Consider the following 23,096-nt stretch of genomic DNA (forward strand, 5'->3'; position numbering starts at 1 on the left):
GGCCCCCCGCGCCTCACTGCCTCCGTCGCTTGGCAACTGCTGGGGCGAAGGAGCCCTTGTCCCTTCTCGCCACTAGATGACAGCAGGGGCTCAGCGGAGCGACCGCAGAACTCAGTCCCGCGCGGACTTCCCTTCTGGACGGAGGGAGCTCTTCTTCCACAGAGGGGAGCCCCAGAGGCCGGAACTTGAATTGCATGTCTTTCACCCGGGATTCCTATGGTGAGAAACCCTTTCTATGAAAGGATAAGGATCTCTGGGCAGGGAAATACGCTGGAAGTCGCAAAGCTTTAAAAATGTATCCTTCTAAATAGCCTATTTTGCGGGAAGCAATTAGAGCTAATGCTTACTCCGTTCCTTATATTTTAATATTCAGACTTTTAAATTAAAAAAAAAAAACCCTCCAACGTGTACATCATATTTCTTGCTAGAAAAAATAGTGAGAGAAGGGAGGTTAGGAATGGGGAAATCGGGGCCTGGGGAGAATGTGAGGAAACAGGGCAAGAAAGAATTAACAGCAGAGGAATCGATTTTTCTAGGATATGAGAGAAAAGATACAAGAATGAAAATATCCTTGGGATGCAGGAGAGAACTTTTTTTTGTCCTTAGAAGCCTTTTTTCCAACACTGTTTAGCGTTTCTGTTTTTTGTGGGGTTTTTTCCAGATGTGATTTACCTCTTTTTTGATTCTCTAGGACAGTGCTGTCCAATTGAATTTTCTGCTATGTAGAAAACTTTTTATAGCTGTACTATCCAATGTAGTAGCCACAAGCTATTGCACAGTTGCTTGCTGTGACTGAGGAGCTGCATTTTTAGTTAATTCAGAGTTAACTAATCATAGGTGGCTAGTACCTGTGGTATTGGACTTTAGGATCCTAGATAATTAAAATATCGTTTCTGTTATGCCTAATGCTTTCTTGTCTCCACAGTTCTTACATCTGCATAATTTCAGTTCTTTGGTTTGGGAATATGAGTTAAGATTTGTTAAGAATTATCTGAAATCTAGTATACTTATTTAAAATCTAGCCTGTGTTTCCCTTTCCAGACAGATCACTTAGGCAGACTTTTTTTTTTGGTCATGGGGCTTGAACTCTGGGCCTGGGTGCTTCAGCTCAAGGCAAGCACTCTACCAATTGAGCCACAGCGCCACTTCTATTTTTCTGGTGGTTTATTGGAGATAGGAGTTTCAGACTTTCCTGCCTGGGCTGGCTTTGAACTGGGACCTTCAGATCTCAGCCTCCTGAGTAGCTAGGATTACAAGTGTGAGCCACCAGCACCCGGGTTAGGCAGACATTTTAAGACACCTGAACTTGCTCATATTCTCTGGGAAGATCTTGATTTGCTAATATTTGTAACTTATTAGCTAGTGTATCTTTGTATTATAAGTTTCTCAAATTATGTGATTGAATAGATTGAATAGATTGCTGCTATGAAACATAAACATATTTGGGTTTGGTGTTAAAACTTTCTTCTACCTAATAGTAATTTGTTTAGATTTTAAAAGGACAAAACAGATAATTCAAATTGTATATATTTACATTTACTAGAATAAAAGCTATGTAAAGCAGAAAGTTTTGTTTACTAATTTTGTTCACTAATGTATTCCCTTTCCCAGGACAGTTCCCAAGACATATTAGATGTTATATTAAACATTTAGGAAGTGTATTATAGATTTTTTTTGTCAAACTCTAGATTTAACTTTTATGAATAGCTTATTTTATGTCAGAATTACAGTTCTTTCTATAGAATATGTACATCTGATCAGAGACTATTTCATATTTCAAAATTTAGAATGCTTGCCTCCCATGCATGAAGCCCTGGTTCTATTCCTTAGCACCACATAACAGAAAAAGCTAGAAGTGGCACTGTGACTCAAATGGTAGAGCACTAGCCATGAGCACAGAGAGACTCAAGGACAATGCCCAGGCCCCCTGAGTTCAAACACCAGGACCAGCGGGAAAAAAAAAAAAAAAAGTGGCTTTAAATTAAGTAGTTTAGGATTGAATGACAAGGAAGTAATATTTCAGAACTACCTGAGCTACTTTTTCTAAAAAAAACTTTATTGAGATTACATAAATTTCATAGTATTGTGGGAGAGTGATACTTAGTTAAGATCACAAACACATTTTAACCTTCACAAGGCAAATTGACATTATCATGGTCTATAAAGTTTGTGAAGTCTATGATCTTTGACAATACAACTATTTCTTCCACATTGGGTGATAATGTACATTTCTTTCCTTTTGCTTAGTGTCAGCTGTTCATTCTTTCCCTTTCATTCCCTCCCTCCCATTGCTGCTATGATATATATATATATATATATATATAATATATACATATATATATAGTGTATGTGTGTGTGTGTGTGTGTGTGTGTGTGTGTGTGGTCAAGAACATGGAGTCATTTAGAAATAATACTACAAATTAAGTAGAGGTCCTTTGTTTCTTGAGTACTGTTTACTTTGACATATCTCCTTGCATTTTTATTTTTATTTTTGTCACTCGTGGGGGGGCGGGGTTTGAACTGTGGGCCTGAGCCCTGTCACTCAGCTCTTCAGCTCAAGGCAAGGGCTCTACTACTAGAGCCACAGCGCCACTTCTGGTTTTCTGGTGGTTAATTGGAGATAAGAGTCTCAGACTTTCCTGCCTGGGCTGGCTTTGAACCTGGATCCTCAGATCTTAGCCTCCTGAGTAGCTAGGATTACAGGCGTGAGCCACCAGTGCCCAGCTCTCCTTGCATTTTTGAATTTAACATCCATGTATCAGGGAGACCATGTGCCATTTGTCTCTCTGATCTTGGCTTACCTCATTCAAAATTATTTGTTCTAGTTCCATCCATTTCCTTGCAAATGCCATTATTTTCTCCTTTCTAATAACTGCATAATATTCCATTGTATATAGGTACCATAATTTTTGGATCCATTCATCTGTAGTGGCACATCTGGGTTGTTTCCGTGTCTTGGCGATTGTGAACAGTGCTGCAGTGAACAGGAGGTGCATGTGTATCCTGGTTCCTGTTGCTCAGGGTAGATACCTAGAAGTGGTATGGCTGGGTCATAGGGGAGGTCTCTATTTAGCTTTCTGAGGTACCTCCAGACTGCTTTCCAAAATGGTTGTATTAGTATACATTCCCTGGATAACATGGCAGGAACTCCCAAATACCTCTCAGTCCTATCTCTTAACGTTAACGGACTGAACTCTCCAATTAAGCGACATAGACTGTCTAGTTGGATTAAAAAACAAGACCCTTCTATCTGCTGCCTGCAGGAGTCACATCTTGCCCGTAAAAACAAACACATTTTCAAGGTTAAAGGCTGGAACAAAATCTACCACGCAAACGGCCCTCATAAACAGGCGGGAGTTGCAATCCTAATATCAGATAAAATAGACTTCAAATTAAAATTCGTGAGAAGAGATAAAGAAGGTCGCTACATACTAATTAAAGGATCTCTCCTTCAGGAGGATATTACAATTCTAAATATCTATTCGCCAAACAATGGAGCACCCAAATTTATCAAAGAAACACTACTTTCCCTCAAATCCCATATAGATCCAAAGACATTAATTGTAGGGGATTTTAACACACCACTCTCCCCACTAGATAGTATACATTCCCACCAGCAATGCAATAGAGTTCCTCTTTCTCTGCATCCCTGCCAGCACTGAGCTAGTTTTGATTTTTTTTGGGGGGGGGGGTCCGGTCATGGGGTCTGGGCCTGGGCCACAGTGCCACTCCCAGCTTTTTTCTTTTTACTTATGTGGTGCTGAGGAATTGAACCCAGGGCCTCAGGCATGCAAGGCAAGCACTCTACCACTGAGCCACCTTCCCAGCACCTTGATTTTTTTTTTTAATTTTAGTACTTTAAAGAGCTGGGGATCAGTCTCACTGGTAGAGTACTTGCCAATATGTGCAAGGCCCTGATTTTGATCCTCAGGACTGCTTAAAAATTTCCAAGATGGGGAACCAGTGGTTTGCACCGTATTCCTAGCAACTTAAGAGGCTAAGACCAAAGATTATAGTTTGAAGTCAGCCCAGGTAGAATATTATGTGAGATTTCATCTCAAAATAACCAGCAAAAGGCAGGTCTAGAGGCATATATAAGTGGAAGAGCACTAGCTGAGCAACAAGGCTTTTGGGTTTAAAACCCAATTACCCCCCCTCCAAAGTTTCCAATTTTAATACCTAAATGTTTTTTAGAAGCTGGGTGCTGATGGCTCACACCTATAATCCTAGCTACTTAGGAGGCTGAGATTTGAGGATCACAGTTCAAAGCCAGCCTGGGCAAGAAAGTCTATGAGACTTAGCTCCAATTAGCCAGCAAAAAGCCAGAAGTGGAACTGTGGTTCAAGTGATAAAGTACTAGCCTTGAAGATAAAAGCTCAGTAATAATGCCCAGGCCCTGAGTTCTAGCCCCAGGGCCAGAACAAAAGAACTTTTAATAATAGTTTTTAATCTTCCTTTTTCCCCTTGTTATAGTTAAATGAAATATTACTTGTGTTATCACTGTGTGTTGGTAGGAATCTTTGTAATACAGTGTAGGATAAATGGACTAAGTCAGCCTTTCTTTACCATAGCTTCTAGAGGGCTTTGAGCCTGTACTTCCCAAGGACTAGGACTCAGCTGGTTCAGCATATCTACATAATTTTGCTTCAAGCAAATGCTGTCTTTGATAACTCTGTTTGTAGCCTTGAGACTAAGTGTGCATGTGCAGCTTTCTGTGATCATCCTTGTTCAGATGCTACTTTTGTCTAGAGGGGGTATAAATAGATACCACTGAAGGACAGACAGGGTGCAGTGGGTTGATACTACTTTTGGACAGTGTGCTGTCATTGAAGGATACAGCAGCTGAAGTTATACTGATAGACATATACTGTGAACTGTGAACAGAATGAAGCTGGTGCTGCTGTACAGAGTCTGGGAGTCTACACTGGGATGGGCAATGAGCAGTATATGGTTATTCTAGGGGCTAAAGCTGTTGTTACACCCAATGAATGAGTGTGTAGGTAAGGAGCTTTGAATTAAGCACGATCATTATCCCTACCATGTCCCATATTTTCTTCTGACTATCTGAATCTTGTTTCGGTTTACCTAAAGCTGAGAACCTGCACAACAAACAGAATCTCAGTTCTTTTGATATACAATATTAAAATCTAAAAGATAATTTTGAGGAAGGAGTATGAGTTTGTTTACATGTGTCATGCAGGAATTCCCTTTGGGTAGTTTATTTTAATTATTACATATTTCTTATGCAAGGAGTCCTTTCACTCAGCAGTCTGTTGTCAGAACTCAAAACCTGTTTGGGGAGACTGATATCTCTATCCATCTCTCACTAGTTATTGTCTAAATAATATCTATAACTCATTAATATCAATATTTGTAGTTCTCTCAGGTTATACATTTTTAGTATTTTAATCTAGAACTGTCATCTGTTGGTGTTGCTTTTGTCATCTATTTGTAAGCAACTGTGAAGTTAAAGTATAGATTAAAAAATGCAATATAGGGCTGGGAAGGTGGCTCAGTGGTAGAGTGCTTGTCTTGCATGTATGAGGCCCTGGGTTTGATTCCTCAGCACCACATAAGCAAAAAGCTGGAAGTGGCGCTGTGGCTCAAGTGGTAGAGTGCTAGCCCTGAGCTGAAGAGCTGAGGGACAGCGCCCAGGCCCAGAGTTCAGGCCCCAACCGGACCCCCCCCAAAAAATGCAATATACTAGTAAGCAAATAATAAGGAACTGGACTTTTATTTTGATACAGCAGCATCCTAAAAGTAACATGAAATAAAATGGCTTACCTATGGGCTATGCCTCATAGCCTGGTGCCCAAAGCTAAGCCAGTTTGAAGTTGTCATATTCAGACTGACAGTTATATAAACATCAGAATATTACTATAGATATCCTCTGCAAAATTAAGTAAAATTAAAAAATTGTTGGGGAAGTTAATTATTATTTTACACATTGTGAATTGGAACAATCTTTAGTAAGTTTGAGAAAATAAAAGTAATCATTTAACTGGTGCCAGTGGCTCACACTTGTAATCCTGGCTACTCAGGAGATTGAGATCTGAAGATCGTGGTTTGAAGCCAGCCCAGGCAGGAAAGTCCATAAGATTCTTACCCCCATTTAACCACCAAAAAAGTCAGAATGGAGCTATGGCTCAAGTGGTAGTGTGCCAGCCCTGAACAAACAAAGCTTAGGAACAGCACCCATGTCCTGAGCTTAAGCCCAAGTCCAGCCTGTGTACAGGTGCATGTGTGTGTGTGTGCACGCACACACACACACACACACGCCTAAGAATACCTACCCATGGAATTTATTTCATATTACTTAAATTCTCAATTTTTTCCCTTTTCCTTTCTCTCCCTTATCTTCTCCCCCTGCTTTCTGTTCATCTTTATCTTTGTTTCCCCATCTGGATGTATAGTGCAAACTGGCTTTGAACTTATGGTCTTCCTGCTATAACCTACAAAGTACTAAGATTACAGGCATGAACCACTGCTCTATTTGTCTCTTTTTATTTATTGATTTATTATTTTTTTGTTGTTGTTGGTTGTGAGGCCTGAACTCTGGGCCTGGGCACTATCCCTCAGTTCTTCAGCCCGAGGCCAGTGTTCTACTACTTGAGCCATAGCACCACTTCTGGCTTTTACTGCTTATATGGTGCTGAGGAATCGAACCCAGGGCCTCATGCACACAAGGCAATCTCTCTACCACTGTGCCACCTTCCCAGCCCCTCTCTCTCTTTAAACATATCAGATATTCTAGTATTTTAAATGCCATTCCTGTAACTATAGACTTCTGAGTGAGAAGTCCAACTCCAAACCCTACATGTTAGGTTGGGGCTTTGCCCTAATGCACCAAATAAAGAGAAGAGTAATGATGAAGGACAGAGGAAGATGTATTATGTATGTGGCAAAGCCATGCCAAGGAAGAGGCAGAATAGCATTTCAGACCATCTTTGTGGTGTAGACTGAGTTTTAGGCGTAAAGAGAGGAAGAATTGGGCTAGGCTGAGAGATCTTCAGTGAGATAACAATTAGGAAGCAGTCCTGTTACAAGTGTGTCAGAGGTGGTTGCAGGTGTGACCAGTTGCTCATCACTCAGGATTGGTCAGGTGGGGCCTGGTCACAGTAAGAAAGTCATTGCTGCCTGAGGAAGGAAGTAGCTTGATTTCTGTCACAAGATGTTTATTCCTATCCTTGGGAGAGTTCCAGGGTGGCGGCAAGATGACTGCTCAGGCAAAGCAGATGTAATATGGAGGCAGGGGTGTCAAATTATTTACACTACTTCCTTCCAGTTAACTTGTGAATCAGTGTTTTCCAGCAAAGGCAGTTTTTTGTTTTGGGTCTGGTCATGGGCCTGAACTTTGGGCACTGTCCCTCAGCTCTTCAGCTCAAGGCTAGCGCTCTACCACTTGAGCCACAGCGCCACTTCTGGCTTTTTTCTTATGTGGTGCTGAGGAATCGAACCCAGGGCCTCATGCATGCAAGGCAAGCGCTCTACCACTGAGCCACCTTCCCAGCCTGTACAAAGCAGTTTTTAAGTGCCTGTTATAGTCTTACAGGTAATCTTCAGAAGAACACCTATGTGACATATCTGTATGGGAAATGGCTTCTTTCATAGAAATACTTTTTTTCTTTTTTGGTCATGGGGCTTGAACTCAGGGCTTAGGCAGAGCTTTTTTTTTTTGCTCAAGAGTACTTTGTTTTCTTTTGTTTTTTGTTTTTTGAGACAAAGGTCTTGCTTACATAGCCTCGACTGGACTTCAATTCAGGATCTTCCTGCCTATAACCTCCCCAAGTGCTGGGATTACAGGCATATGCCTTGAGATTTTTCAAGAAGTAGTTTCTTGTAAAATTAATGGAAACTTTGTCTCCTAGCACGGACAGTCCTGAGCTGCTGCATATTGTGCTTCTTATCAGAGTTTAAGAGGGCAGTGTCTGTTTCCTCAAGATGGTGTGATAATTAGGTGTTGCAGTAGTTGTGTAAAAGAGATAACAGCTCAAAAGCAACCAAAATCTAGTAGACTTGCTTTAAGGAAAAGGGCAAAGTCTTTTCCTGCCCTACAATTTTAAATCTTCCTGTTCCCACCCACTGCAAAACTTTGAAACAATAGCATTCTTATTGCCAGCCATAAGAATGGCAGCTTTATGTTCACTCTTAAGAAATTTCTTGTTTTGTATCCTTAATGGCTCTTAAGTTTCCCACCTTCTTGTAATTTTTGTTGAATGGATAAGAATAATACATGCTTGTTTTCCTAGTAGGGATACACTTTGAAACAATCAATCTCCCCTCCCTTAAAATTCCATTTTGAAAAGTATTAAGGCAGCCAAATGAATGCTTTTATACTGAGGGGGATTTTTTTTTTTTTGCCGGTTGTGGGGCCTGAACTCTGGGCCTTGGCACTGTCCCTCAGCTCTTTAGCTCAAGGCAAGCGCTCTACCACTTGAGTCACAGGGCCACTTCTGGCTTTTTCTGCTTATGTGGTGCTGAGGAATCGAACCCAGGGCCTCATGCATTGCAAGGCAAGTGCTCTACCACTGAGCCACCTTCCCAGCCCTGAGGGGGATTTTTTATACTGAGGGGGATTTTTTTTTTTTTTTTTTGGTCAGTCATAAGGCTTGAACTCAGGGCCTGGGCACTGTTCCTGAGCTCTTCAGCTCAAGGCTAGTGCTCTACCCCTTGAGCCACAGCGCCATTTCCAGTTTTCTGGTGGTTAATTGGAGATAAAAGTCCCAAAGACTTTCCTGCCGGGGCTAGCTTTGAACCATGATCCTCAGATCTCAGCCACCAGTGCCCAGCTAAAATGAGAGTTCTTATCTATGACAATATATTAATTCCTTACCCCTGAACAACCTTTGTAATTACACAGCATCACAGTACTTCCATTTTCTTTTTATTTCAACAAAAGCTTTTTTTTGTTTGTTAGTTTGCTTGTTTGTTTTTTGGTGTTTGGTTGCTTGTCGGGTTTTTTTTTTTTTGAGACCTGGTCTCATTATACTTTTTAGACCTCCTGCCTCAGTCTTGGTCTTGTTATTATGCCCAGTTGACAATCGTTTCTTTCTGTCAGTAGAGTGAGAAAACAGCCTTATAAAGGAGCCTGCTTTCTCAGCTTCTCCTGCTGAGGACTTACCTAAAGTGGCAACATTAGTAATTATCATAATCAAAACTAGAATACAAGTCTCCTCTCATTTAGAATTTCTCTTTCGACTTTTTTTTTCTCCTTCTCTTTCAACTTCTTTGATGCTAGGTTAACTTTTCCAAGGAGTTTTCCAATTTCCTTGATTTTTAGATTAAAATAAGAATATAGGACAATATTTTTATAGTCAGACTGCTTTTAGGGAATTTAAATACTAAGCTTGGAAATGTGTGAAGGCGGGTGCGCTGGATATTTTTGTTTATCGTCCACCCTTCTCTATCCTGTTCTGTCCTGAGAGGCTTGCCACAGTGTTAATAGTTCATTGTGGGTTTCTGGTTCAGGTTCAGCAGGAGGTTAAAGGGCTTGAGGAGATGATGTCCCATGCATTCCTTATGCATGATAGTAGTTCTGTTTTTCAAAGACACTTGCCACTCTCTTCCTAAGGACTTGTACTAGCTGTAGAAACATGTCCAGCCCATGCACAGGGTAAGCAAGATAGACCAGAGAGTTGCTATTTTCAAGGAATGCATCTCTCATCCAGTGATGTACAGGGATTGGTGGATAAATTCCTCCACTTCTGCTTCCTTGTGTTGGGACATCTATGAACTGTATTCTATGCCATCTTCCAGAGGTCTCTGTCAAGACCGAGCCCCTATTGTACTCAGTGTGATCTGCATTCTGTGCTGGCCTTCTTTTGTGCTCAGTTTCATTTACCCACATCTCTTCCAGTATTTCGTAGTCATGAGCTTGGTGCTGATGAAAATAACAAGGGCACCCTTCATGTTCTAGAATAAAGACCTGCAGGTCATTGCCTCTTGAAGAAAAAAAAAAAAGAACATAACAAGGGCAGGGTCTTAAAGGAAAGAAAATGGAAGTTTATTGATTTGTTGGGAAATTAAGGTCTACAGAGAATTTAAGGGAAATTAAGATATATCAGATGGCTAAATATTAGATCTTCTAGTTTAAAAGATGAGAGTAAGAAAAATAATGAATTATTCTTTTAGCCACAGAAAGCTACTTCAAATTTTGAAAGTCTTTGAGACATATTGTGAGATAATGAAATATTTGAAAACAAAACAATTTAGGCCAGCAATGATCATAATGTAATTGCCACCTGATGGCATCAAAATCACTAGAATTGCTATGGATTGCTCCTCAGGATTCTTGCTGTTAGCAAAAATCTATTCTGGCCCTGATTCTGCACTTCCTTCAAGTTCTCTGCAGTACAGATATGATGAATCAACTCCCACTTCTCTCTGTGTGTATCTGTGTGTGTACTGTGGCACTCTTGCTTACTTGATTTTTTTGCTGGTGCTCTATTACTGGAGCCACTCTTCCACTTCTGGCCTTTTATTCATTAATTGGAGGAAAGTATCTCTCAGATTTATCTGCATGGACTGGCTTCCAACCTAGATGCTCAGATCATTATCTCCTCCTCCTCCTCCTCCTCCTCCTCTTCCTCCTCCTCCTCCTCCTCCTCCTCCTCCTCCTCCTCCTCCTCCTCCTCCTCCTCCTCCTCCTCCTCCTCCTCCTCCTCTTCCCTCCCCTCTCCTTCTCCTCCTCCTAGTGGTAGGCTAGTGCTCTACCACTTGAGCTCCATTTTCTGTTATTTTTTTTGTTTGGTTGGTGTTTTTAATTGGAGATAAGAGTCTCATGAACTTTTCTGACTAGGCTGACTTTGAACTGCAATCCTCAAGATCTCTGAGTAGTTAGGGTTACAGGCATGAGCACCAGACTCTAGGCTGCTTGATATGCTTCATTTATCATTTTAGGCATTGCTATGACAGTACTTATACTGAGTTGTAGCAGAAATAAAAAGTCTTTCCTATTTTTTTGTGTGAAGTTTTAGCAAGGATTTATTTTAGTATAATAGGGTTAAAGTAAGGAGAAATAGAAAAAGAGAAATATTCCTGCTCCCCATGCAGGAAATGGGAGCTAAAGATTCCAAATGTTTTCTTTTTATGTATCAACAAAATAAAGAACTGCTAAGATGGCTTTACGTCCTCAAGTGCATTGGTTAAAAATTCCTTGTTTAGATGAATATTAAACAGGCCTTCCCTTCTGGAACTTCAAGTCAGCTTGGAAATATAGGATAGGCTGAGAAGTGAAGGAAACTTTTGGGTGAGAAGAAATTATAACAGTGAGTGACAGGCTACTTTGGTAATTTGTTAATTATTGTGAGTCGTGGCTTACTGTTCAAATTGAATAAAATATGAAGTTAATAGGAAAGAATAAAGAGTACCCTTGAGGGTCAGGAAAGAGCAGAATTTCTGGGATATTGGAGAGGGGAGGAGGTGGGTGGTGTCATGTATAGTGGGAACCCTTGACTGTCCTGTGGTCTTGTCCTAGTGGTAGTATTTTAGAGCGGAACGCTGCTTGGTGTTTTAGAAATGTTCCACCGTAGGCAATAGGGCTTGCTGTTGAGGCACAGTCCTTCACAACGCCTCCCCTCCCCATATGCTGACTGATGACCATTTAACGATAGAAATTGTCACGTAGTTTGGAGTGGACTAGAAAATTTCAAATTTTTGAGACATTTATGTGACCAATTCATGTGCTAAAAAGTTCTACTTGAAAATATGTACTTTTCTAACATTTTCTCCTAAATTTTTGTTAGGATGTTTGATATTTAGTAGAAATAATATAAAATATGTGAAGAAAAGGTTCATAATCCCACTTCTGCAACCATTTCCCCTCCATGTTGCTCCTTCAGAGAAGAATTCTTTAACATTTTTATTATTATCTTTAAGTAGTTGTACAAAGAAGTTCCCATTCTACAAAACAGTATATGAATACAAGGTGTCTGACAATACCCATTGCTCCTAACCCATCCTAGAGAAGAATTCTTATGAGTCCTCTTTCATGTTCATACATGAAGTGCACATGTATGTACATTGTAGTAAAAAGAATATCATCAATATTTTGTTAGTTACAGATCTATCTATAGCAGATTTGTAGTGACCCACAGCTTATTACAGCTCTTTATTAGTTCTGTAAACCTTGCTCCTTGATGTGTTCTTGCTCTTCTTGTAATCTGGCCAGCCCTCAGCTTGTTAGAACTCACTTTACCTGTGCACACAAGGGCCAGAAGTGCCTAAGAATTTGTGTTCTGACCTCTAGCCCTGGAGAAGTGATTGATAGATTAAAAAATATAAACTTCAACTTATCAGCCTAATTTAGTCAATTTCAGGTCATGATGAAGTCATCATGACTTCCTGGCTCTTTTGATTGGTTAGCCAAAAGGGTCTGACTTACATTTAGTTTTCCTTATGGAAATTTGAGGAAGGTCACAAGATCGGTACCAACAACCTAATGTAAAAGAGAAAAGTTGGCTAGTTTTGTCATTGTCTCAATGCTTTGTCACCTCTAGCTGAGCTCTGCAAAGGTGGAGACACCCACAATAATACAATAGCTTCCTGCTGCAAGCTGAGCTACAGTGGTCTTTTGAATCAGCATGACCCTAGAGGCAAGCTGTTTGTCCTTTAAAACTTTCTGGCCTTTTAAGAACAGTAGTGGCCTAGAAGACAAAGATTTATGGAATCTTGACTGCTTGGAATGTATAATCCTGGTGGGGGTGGGGAAGGGGGGGCTTAATAAGAGTTAGCTAGTGTGGTACATTTTCTATAATACCATCTCCTCTCTCTCAGAGCTACTTTTAAGTTCCCTTGGCAGTGTTCCCATAAAAGGGTGGTCCTGTCTGTAGAAGCCTAGGCCTTTTCCTTCCTTTTATTATGTTTTTAATTTTTTTTAAAGTGCTGGAACCAGCATCTACTCCTTTCCTGCCCTCCCTGGCCCCAGAATTTCTCATTTCTCCCCTGACACACTCATTTGGAAAGTTTTTGAACCAGTGTAGAATCAACTTGAGAGACTACTTCCGCACCCCTCCCACCAATGGGAATATTGTGTGTCATGGATGGAAAGATTTGAATACTACTATCACATTGAGCATAAGTAAGGCTGTTTGTCTGCCTTGGCACACAGCCCAAGTTAACTTTGCTTTGCTGAAAATGGATATAATGCTCTATGTTTGAACAAGAAATCATGTGTATCAAACGCTTTTGGAAAAGCATTTGTAATATGTTATTTTGTAACAGTTACTTTAATAAACATGTGCTTTAGCAAGGAGATTCAGCATGACAGCTGCATTTAAACATCTATACATTGTTAAATTTAATGTATTTTAAATAAACTTAATTTTAGAATACTTTTCAATTTAAAGAATAGTTACATTATGTAAGATGTATGATAGGATCTTATTTACATTAATATAGTATATTTGATTAAATTAATGAACCAATATTGATAATCATTATTTCCTAAAGTTACCTATTTGATATAGTTTGAATATGAAGTGTCCCCTACAGATTCATGTGTTGGATGCTTTGTCCTGGGTACTATTTTGGGAGGTTCTAGTAATGTTAGGAGGTGGGTCTCAGCTAGAGAAAGGAGACCACTGGGTTATACCTTTAAAGAGGGTATTTGGCCTTTGGTCCCTGTCCAGCCCTCTGTTTCCTGACTAACAAAGGAAGTTCTTCCATCACTTACTCCACTGCCTGAAATTCTGTCTCGCTATGGACCCAGAATCCGCAGAACTAAGCATTATGGACTGAAAATTCTATTGTTGATGACCTTGACATAAGAAATACAGGTTAGGATGGTTAATATAATGTCTCCCAATTGGGATTTGTCTGTATTCTTTCTCATAATTAGATTGGGGTTATATGGTGTTTAGAGGAAAACGCTGAGGTAGAGGAACATTTTCATTAGCTTATACCAGGGCTATGTACTGTCAACATGACTTATCAGTGTTGATCTTGGTCACATTGCTGCAGTAGTAAAGTATTGTGAGATCTTTCCAGTGTAATACCACTTTCTTACTCCCTTTCTAAATTGTACTTCTTGGAAAGAAGTCACTTACATGTTGTCAAGCCGCTAGAGGAAGTAGGCAACCAGGAAAAATCAGGCGGGGGGTGGAGGGGGGGGGGGGACACAACAAGCTGCTGCCGAGAAATACCGTGTCCCTATCAAAAACACCATCTGAGTCAACCATTCTTTTAGTGCACTGGCCTAAAACTGCTCAAAATAGCAAAACAAGCTATGTGCCACAAGTCCCGTCCCCCCTTCCCCCCATAAAGTTCTGCTTTTACCCCACCTATTAAAGCTCTACTGCAACTGCACTCAGTGAGACCTCTCTGATCCCAACCAGGGAGTTCTCCTGGGAGCTTACACCAATAAACTTTCCTGTCCATTTTTTATTCCTGTCTGCTAAAAACCTTTTATCTCCCCAAACCCCTTACATATGTGTTCTGCACTTCAAGAGTGGAGAGTTACACATTACCTCCTAGCGGGCAAAGTGCTTATATAAATCATTTGAATTTTTTTTGTTTTTGGTTGGTTGTGGGGCTTGAACTCTGAGCCTGGGCGCTGTCCCTCAGCAGTTCAGCTCAAAGCTAACACTCTGTCACTTGAACCACAGCACCACTTCCCATTTTCTGGTGGTTTCTTGGAGATAAGAGTCTCGTGGGCTTTCCTGCCCGGGCTGGCTTTGAACCGTGATCCTCAGATCTCAGCCATCAGCACCTAGTTCATTTGAAATTTTTATGTACAGCATTGTATATTCATTCCCACTTACTTATGTATTGATTTAATAATTAGTTAATTTAATAAATTATAGTCTAATGTTAGTATAGACTCATAAAAATATTTCTTTTATGTGTTGACTTATAATTGAATGCCACTCTTGCTGCTGAAATTATTCTAGTCTTGACTATCTGAAGCTTTTAGAGTTGACTTCTGTATCACTTGGACATAATCCATCTTTGTAAGTTTTTTAAAAGTTTATCACTTTTTGGTAATAAGATACTCCAAGTTTACCTTGACCCAGTCCTACAATCATCTGTTTCTCAAGGTAGCTTCAGTGCCTTTTAATGGAGGATAGTTTTAGAAGTGTGTAGGAATGAGATATACTTATTGGTACTGGAGTATCTTTGTTTAGATATACTTCTAGCTGATAGAGCAAATATATATTCTACAAGACCACACTAAAGCTACCAGCACAACTATGTTTATTGCAGCATTATTTACCATAGCTAAGATATGGAACCAACCCAGATGCCCCTCAGTAGATGAATGGATCAAGAAAATGTGGTATATATACACAATGGAATTCTATGCCTCCATCAGAAAGAATGACATTGCCCCATTTGTTAGGAAATGGAAAGACTTGGAAAAAATTATATTAAGTGAAGTAAGCCAGGCCCAAAGAAACATAGGTCCCATGGTTTCCCTTATTTGTAATATCTAGTATATGTATGAGTCAAGCGGAAAAGGTCAGATAATGTGATGTCAGGAAAATGAACCCTTAGATGTGTATTTTAATGTTTTTTTCTTTCATGCATGTGTTTCTAACGCATTTATAAGATTATCTCTTTGTTGCTTTGTATGTCCCTCCCCCACAGTATAACCCCTGCTTTCACTATATTTGATGTCAGTATAACTTGTGGAGGAGATAGGGAAAAACCAGTTGTTTAAGGATACAGGTGGACCTGTTGCAACAATGAGAAGTACAAGTTGTCATGTCCAAAACGAGCTTTACAACGTCAGTGCAGGGGGGGGGAGGGGAAGGGGAGGGAAGGAGAAGGATTGGTATTGGGGGGGAGGGGGGAGGCTGGGAAGGGATGTGAAGGGTAAACAAAGGAGGAGGCTGCAATGCTTGGTAAGAAATGTACGCATTATCCTGCCCATGTAATTGTAACTCCTCTGTACAATATGTTCACAAATAAAATTAAATTAAATTAAAAAATATATATATATTCTAAACCTTGTATATATATATATACACACAACTATACACAATTTTGTGTATATAAATTTTGTTATTTTTGTTATATTTCACTATAAGTTTTGCTATATTTATTGATATATAGTTGTATTGAACTAAACATAGGTGATTCTGATATTTCTGATTCTAATCCATTACCTTCAGTGAAAAAAAATTAAGAGAAAAAATGAAGCAGATTTTAGTAATTGTCCAGAAAAACTCATAATAGGAAAGCCTCTTCAGTCTGTGAATATCTTTGTGTATGTTTTTATTAAAAAAATCAATTTGAAGATAATTGGAAACTTTTAAGGTGTTGAAAAGTGAGAGGCTGTAAATGGGGAAGCTCCATGTTTTAATTAAAGATCTGACTGCAAAAAATAGAAAAACAAAAAATAAAAACCTAGTTAAAGGCTTTTCAGTAAAGTGACTTAGTTATTGGGCATAGCAAGCTCAAGGTCCTGAGTCCACTCCCCAGTACTACCAATGGGAAGATAAATATTATCAAATTGTGTTGCATGCCTATATGATACTGTTACAATGAAACCTATTTTAAAAAGAAATGAATATTGGTGGGGAGAAAAAAATGAATTCCTAAGGTAAGATTTATTAATTTCTATACAACATGTAACATTTTCCCCCAAGATTTAGAAGTACTGTAATTTATTATGATTATACATCTCTGTCAGTCATAAGAATACATTCTTGTAGTTTCCCCATAATCTTGGAGCTGACTATTCTATTTAAAAAATATCTAAGCCAGATGCCAGTGGCTCATGCCTGTAGTCCTAGCTACTCAGGAGGCTGAGATCTAAGGATCATGGTTCAAAGCCAGCTTGGGCACGACAATCCCTGAGACTCTTTTTTTTTTTTTGTCGGTCATGGGGATTGAACTCTGGGCCTGGGCACTGTCCTTCAATTCTTCAGCTCAAAGCTAGCGCTCTACCACTTAAGCCAAAGTGCCACTTCTGGTTTTCTGGTGGTTTATTGGAGATAAGAGTCTCATGGACTTTCCTGCCTGGGCTGGCTTTGTACCGTGATCCTCAGATCTCAGCCTCCTGAGTAGCTAGGATTACAGGTGTGAGCCACTGGCACCCGACCCCTGAGACTCTTACCTCCAATAGACCACCAGAAAACCAGAAGTAGCGCTGTGGCTCAAGTGGTAGAGTGCTGGCCTTGAGCTGAAGAGCTCAGGGACAGTGCCCAGGCCCAGAGTTCAAGCCCCACAACCAAGAAAATAACAAAAATATATAAAAAAATGACACAGAATTTGAACCCTGTATCAAATATCATGAGAAGCATTTTAGTATATTCACATACAGTAAAACTGATAGCAGTCTTGAAACTGGGAAAGCATCTTACTTTGTACAATAGTTACCCTGGGCTTTTATTTTATTATACATAAAACTAGAGTACCTCTTTTCATTAGTTTTATCAATAGACTTCTGTTTTAATGGAGAACTAGAAACAATGTAGGGACCAGAATGCCCATCCTCCACTCTATCCAGCCAACTGCCCTTCCTTCGCCTAGCCCCCACTGATGGAGTAATTACCATTATCACTCAGCCCAATTTATGTGGCTGCTGCTTAGTCAAGATTGTGTGTGAAAAGTGCCTCTAACTGTTCGTGCTATAAAAATTAAGGAAGATAAAATAAAAATTAATTTTTGAGTTAGAGGCCATTAGTGGATCTTAATGTTGTAGAGTGAGAAATTGGAATGTAATGCAATGAAGAACAGAACGAATGATAAAGTGAATGGGGGCAAGGAAAGGAAGGCACAGTGTAGCCCACAGTCTTACATTTGTTGTTTGTGAAGGAAAGGCAAGGCTTGGGCTGATGAAAGGAATGGTTTGATTTTTCAAATCTTTGGTAAAACACATGTAACATAAAACTTACCCCACTGACTTTTCCTTTTCTCTTCTCTCCTTGTTCTCCTCTCCTCCTCTTTGTTTTCCCAAGGCTTGAACTCAAGGACCTCATGCTCATTCAATTTGCCCACAGCTGGTGCCTGACTTTTTTTGCTAGTTAATAGGAGATGTAGTCTTGAGGATTTTTTTTGGGGGGGGGTGGGGTGCTCAGGTTGGCTTCAAACTACAGTCTTCTAGATCTTAGCCTTCTGAATAGCTAGGTTTACAGGTGTGAGCTACTGGTACCCAGCCCTATTGACCATTTCTGACTAATAGTTAAGCATTGTTAATTATATTTACTTAATGTAACCAATCTCCAGAGCTTCTTAATCTTGCAAAACTAAACTGTGTACCCACTAAACACCAGAAATTGATTTTTTTTGTCAGTTGTGGGGCTTGAACTCTGGATGCTGTCCTTAAGCTCTTTAGCTCAAGGCTAGGGTTCTACCACTTGAGCCACAGCTCACTTCCACTGGTGGCTGTAATCCTAGCTACTCAGGAGGCTGAGATCTGAGGATTGCAGTTCAAAGCCAGCCTGGGCAGGAAAGGCTGAGTGAGATTCTTACCTCCAATTAACCACCAGAAAACTGGAAGTGGCAGTGTGGCTGTGGTAGAGCACTCACCTTGAGCTGAACAGCTGAGGGACAGCTCCCTAAGCACAGAGTTCAGGCCCCACGTCCAAAAAAAAAAAAAAAAAAAAAAAAAAAAAAACCAAAGATAAAACCTCTTGTGTCCCTATCTTGGGGCTCATTTCACTTAGCATCATCTTATATGGTCATATGTACATAGTTTTTAACCTTTTCTGCTTGTTCTAGATGTATACTAGTTATTGCAAATAAGGGAAACCATGGGACCTATGTTTCTTTGGGTCTGACTTACTTCATTTAATATAATTTTTTCCAAGCCTTTCCTTTCCTAACAAATGGGGCAATGCCATTCTTTCTGATGGAGGCATAGACTTCCATTGTATATATACACATATAGTTATGTGTGTGTGTGTGTGTGTGTGTGTGTGTGTGTGTGTGTGTGTGTGTGTGTGTGTGTGTGTAATATACCACATTTTTTGATCCACTCATCTACTGAGGGGCATCTAGGTTGATTCCATATCTTAGCTCTGGTGAATAATGCTGCGATAAACATAGTTGTGCTGGTAGCTTTAGTATGGCCTTGTTTGTGATCATTTGGGTAAATGCCCAAAAGTGGGATTGCTGGGTCATAGGGGAACCTCCATACTGCTTTCTAAAATGGTTGAACAAGTTTACACTCCCACCAACAATGCAGTAGGGTTCCCTTTTGGCCACATCCCCTCCAGCATCTGTTGTTATTAACTTTCTTGATTATAGCCATTCTAACTGGGGTAAGGTAGAATGTCAGTGTTGTTTTGATTTGCATTTTTTTTTTTTTTGTCAGTTGTGGGACCTGAACTCTGGGCCTGGGCTCTGTCCCTCAGCTTTTCAGCTCAAGGCAAGTGCTCTGCCACTTCCAGTTTTTTCTGCTTATGTGGTGCTAAGGAATGAAACCCAGGGCCTCATGTATGGGAGGCAAACACTCTACCACTGAGCCACCTTCACAGCCCTGAATTGCATTTCTTTTATGGTCTATTGGCCATTCTTATTTCCTCTTCAGAGAAGTCTGTCTTTAAGTCTTTAGCCCACTTATTAATTGGACAGTTGTTTCTTTGAGGATTTGTTGTTGGGGAGTTAATTTTTTGAGTTCTAAGTATATTTTAGATATGAGGTCTTTGTCCATTGTATGGCTAGTGAAGATCTCCCAATCCGTGGGCTTTCTATTGATCTTGCTAGCTATGTCCTTTGCTTCAGTTTCATGCAATCCCATTTGTCCAACCTTTCTTTTATTTGTATTTTCTACTTCTATTGCAAAAAACTAATAACTTTGATAAGTATGATTTTTTTTTTTTTTAGAAACCAGACTTAACTTTATTTTGGCCAGGCCTGGGCACTGTCCCTGAGCTTCTTTTGCATAAGGCTAGTGCTCTACCACTTGAGTCACAATGTCACTATCAGCTTTTTCTGTGTATGTGATACTGATGAATCGAACCCAGGGCTTCATGCATGCTAGGCAAGCACTTTACCACTAAGCCACATTCCCAGCCTACAAGATTTAATTTTTAAGATAAGGTCTTTAAACAGATTCCTCCTCTATTTCTTTTATAACTTATTCTTGTGTGAATGGTAGGTAATATATACTTAACCATAACATTTTCACCATGCTGAGAGTGTGTGTACACTGGACAATATGATTAACTTGAAGCACAGAGTAAAGCATGCTACCATCAAAAAGCATTAAATATCACCAGAAGGTCCATGTAAATGAGTTAGGCACTAAAACTATGTTTCTTTTACTGTGTAGCCAAGTCAGATGAACTTTACATTTTTATAAAGCGTTAGATACAAATGAGAATTTTACCTTTCCTGGTTGAGCCAGAGTTTGCACTAGGTCTTTCGATGTCCTCTTCCATGAGGCCAAAGGAGACTAACAGAATGAGTGAAGTCACCTTTATTTGACAGTATTCAAGTAGGACATGATAGGAGTTGCTTTGAATTATAATTTTGTCTAAAATTAAGAACTTTGCTTCAGTGCCCACAGTAAGGCACTCATTGACAGATACAGGTGTGTACCTGATCCCCTCATACATTCTAGATCTTTCCCTCAATCATTAAGTTCTTTTTTTGGGGGAGGAGGGCTTTGATAGTCTGGTTTCCATCCTGTAGTTCACAAGCTTGTTGTAGGCATGCTGTTTTTCAAATCCCCCCCAAACAGTAGTACAAAGACATTCATAAAGATATTGACAAATATCCTATTTCTTTTCTTTTCTTTTTGTCAGAATTCAAGGCCAAGGTGCTGTCCCTGAGCTTTTCTGCTCAAGATTAGCACTCTGTCACTTTGAACAACAGCTCTACTTCTGGTGGTTTTCTGGTGGTTAATTGGAGATAAGAGTCTCATGAACTTCAAACCTGCCTGGGCTGGCTTCGAACCACAATCCACAGATTTTAGCCAACTGATTTAGCTAGAATTACATGTATGAGTTACTGGTGCTAGGCTCTATCATCCATCATCCTTCCCTCCCTCCCTCTCTTCCCTCCCTCCCTCCCTCCCTTCCTTTCTTCCTCCCTCCCTCCCTCTTTCCCTCTCTCTTTCCTTCCCTGCCTGCTTTCCTTCCTTCCTTCCTTCCTTCCTTCCTTCCTTCCTTCCTCCCTCCCTCCCTCCCTCCCTCCCTCCCTTCCTCCCTTCTTCCCTTCCCCCCTCTCTTCTTTTCCTTTCTTTTGCCAGTCCTTGGGCTTGAACTCTAGGCCTGGGTGCTTTTGTGTTCAAGACTACAATCTACCACTTGAGCCACAGCTCACTTCCAGTTTTTTGTGGAGATAAGAATCTCATAGACTTTCCAACCTGACCTGACTTCTAACCATGATCCTCAGATCTCAGCCTCCTGAGTAGCTAGGATTACTACATGAGCCACCAGTCTGTAACACTATCATAATTTCTTAAAAACAACATGACCAGCATAGGACAAATAACAAACCATTATTCATTATTCAAGATACAGTCTAACTGGCTCTGGAAAAGGCATCTATTGGATTTTTTAATTTAGTAAAATTAGTTATTATTATAAATACAAAATCCTGTAACTGTACCCTATTTAGTAAGACAAAGTATTGTTATATAGCTCCATATTCATTAGAGAATTCAAAATTTTTTATTTGGTTAATAACATCCATAATAATATTAATGTACTATTAAATGAGATGCCTAAACTAAATTCAGTCCTTGCATTGACTGAAAGTATAGTGAATGACTGAAAGTATAATGGGAACTGTAGTCTCTGTGTAGACAAAAATCAATCCTTGGTGGTCACCAATCTAATAGTGTAACAAAAAGATGCCTTACAGTATAATTAGCTTTAGACACAAAATGTGTGATGATAAAACAATGTAGGAAAAAATGTCAGGAATCTGGAAGCCATGTCTACCTTCCAACTTTCTTGCTATGCATTCATTCATTCATTCATTCGTTCATCCAACATTTATTTATGGAACATTTCCTGAGTTCCCACTGTGTGGAAGAAACCTTACTTGTGCTGGGGAATCTGTTGGACCATAGGGAAACCAGTTTCCTGCTCTTTATCTGTACCAATCGGAGCAGGTCCTTTCTTTAACTGCATCTATCCCTGGATTAGACTGGATATCTGAGATCTCTGTCAAACCTCAAATGCTGATTGAGGTTTGTAACCACTTGGTGGAGGGAGAAACTGCCTAAGCCTTTGAAGACTTACCTTCATGTAAGAGGGTTAGCACTTGTCTTAGTTTCAAAAAAACTTTGTACATTAAAAATAATTTTTAAAATAGTAGTTTGAAAATAGTTTTAAAATTGTTTTAAAATTATCTGGTCAGACATTTAGATCATCTTGTAATGTCTAGGTATGGCAAGCCAATTCATATAGAAGGTTAGCTTATGGAGGTATGAAGTCAAAGTTGGGAAAAGGTGAATGACCTGTGCCAAGACAGAGGTTCCCACGGAGAGTCAGTGACTCATGCCTGTAATCCTAGGCTAAAATCAGAGGATCAAGTTTGAAGCTACCATAGGCAGGGAAGTCTATGAGACTCTTAATTCCAATTAACCACACACACACATAAAAAAAAAGGCAGAAGTAGAGCTGTAGCTCAAGTGGTATAGTACCAAACCTGACAGCAAAAGCTAAGGGACAGCACCCAGGCCCTGAGCCAGGAAAAAAAAAAAAAAGGTTCCAGCCAGCAGCCTCCTTTGCCTCCTGGCTTCTCCTGCAATTGGACATTGCTTGAGTGACCTGATGAGTTTCTGTCATAATAATCCTGAAAAGGATTGCTGTCTGTCTTGGGATCAGAAGTGATCTACCTTATGGGGCAGAAAAAAAAGTTCTTGCTTTTATAGATTTTTCCAGCGTAACAAATGTATTGTTATTTGGCTTCATAATTGTAATACTTAAGTAACCTTTTTTTTTTTTTTTTTTTTTTTTTTGCTTGCAGTCAAGATGACTTTTCCTAGGGAGAGAAACTGGATTTCTATTAGGGAGAGAGAAAAGACATAAGACATGAAAGGAAGAAAAGAGGGGGGGATGAAAGGAGGGAGAAGAAAAGGAGAGAGGGAACTTTGGAAATACATTTGTTCAAGAACAGGAAAAGCTGCAACACGAGGCAGGCAAGCCTTTGAGTAACTAGGGAAATGAGCTGTTAGACTCTTCGGCCAATCT

The 23,096-nt window shown here is 39.8% G+C and overlaps 1 protein-coding gene across 1 annotated transcript in view; it reads left to right on the forward strand.

Annotated features, from left to right (window-relative positions):
• Positions 1–126: 126 nt before the first annotated feature.
• The window catches only part of LOC138826167 (ectonucleoside triphosphate diphosphohydrolase 1-like), a 96,326-nt gene continuing 73,356 nt past the window's right edge, over positions 127–23,096 (forward strand). Inside the window, exon 1 of the mRNA XM_070021306.1 lies at positions 127–219. Coding sequence (XP_069877407.1) covers positions 195–219 — 25 coding nt within the window. The 5' untranslated portion in view covers positions 127–194. The remainder of the gene's footprint in view (positions 220–23,096) is intronic.

This window comes from Dipodomys merriami, unplaced genomic scaffold (genome assembly GCF_024711535.1).
Source record: "Dipodomys merriami isolate MVZ:Mamm:240054 unplaced genomic scaffold, mDipMer1.0.p SCAF_14, whole genome shotgun sequence".
NCBI classification, from domain to species: domain Eukaryota; kingdom Metazoa; phylum Chordata; class Mammalia; order Rodentia; family Heteromyidae; genus Dipodomys; species Dipodomys merriami.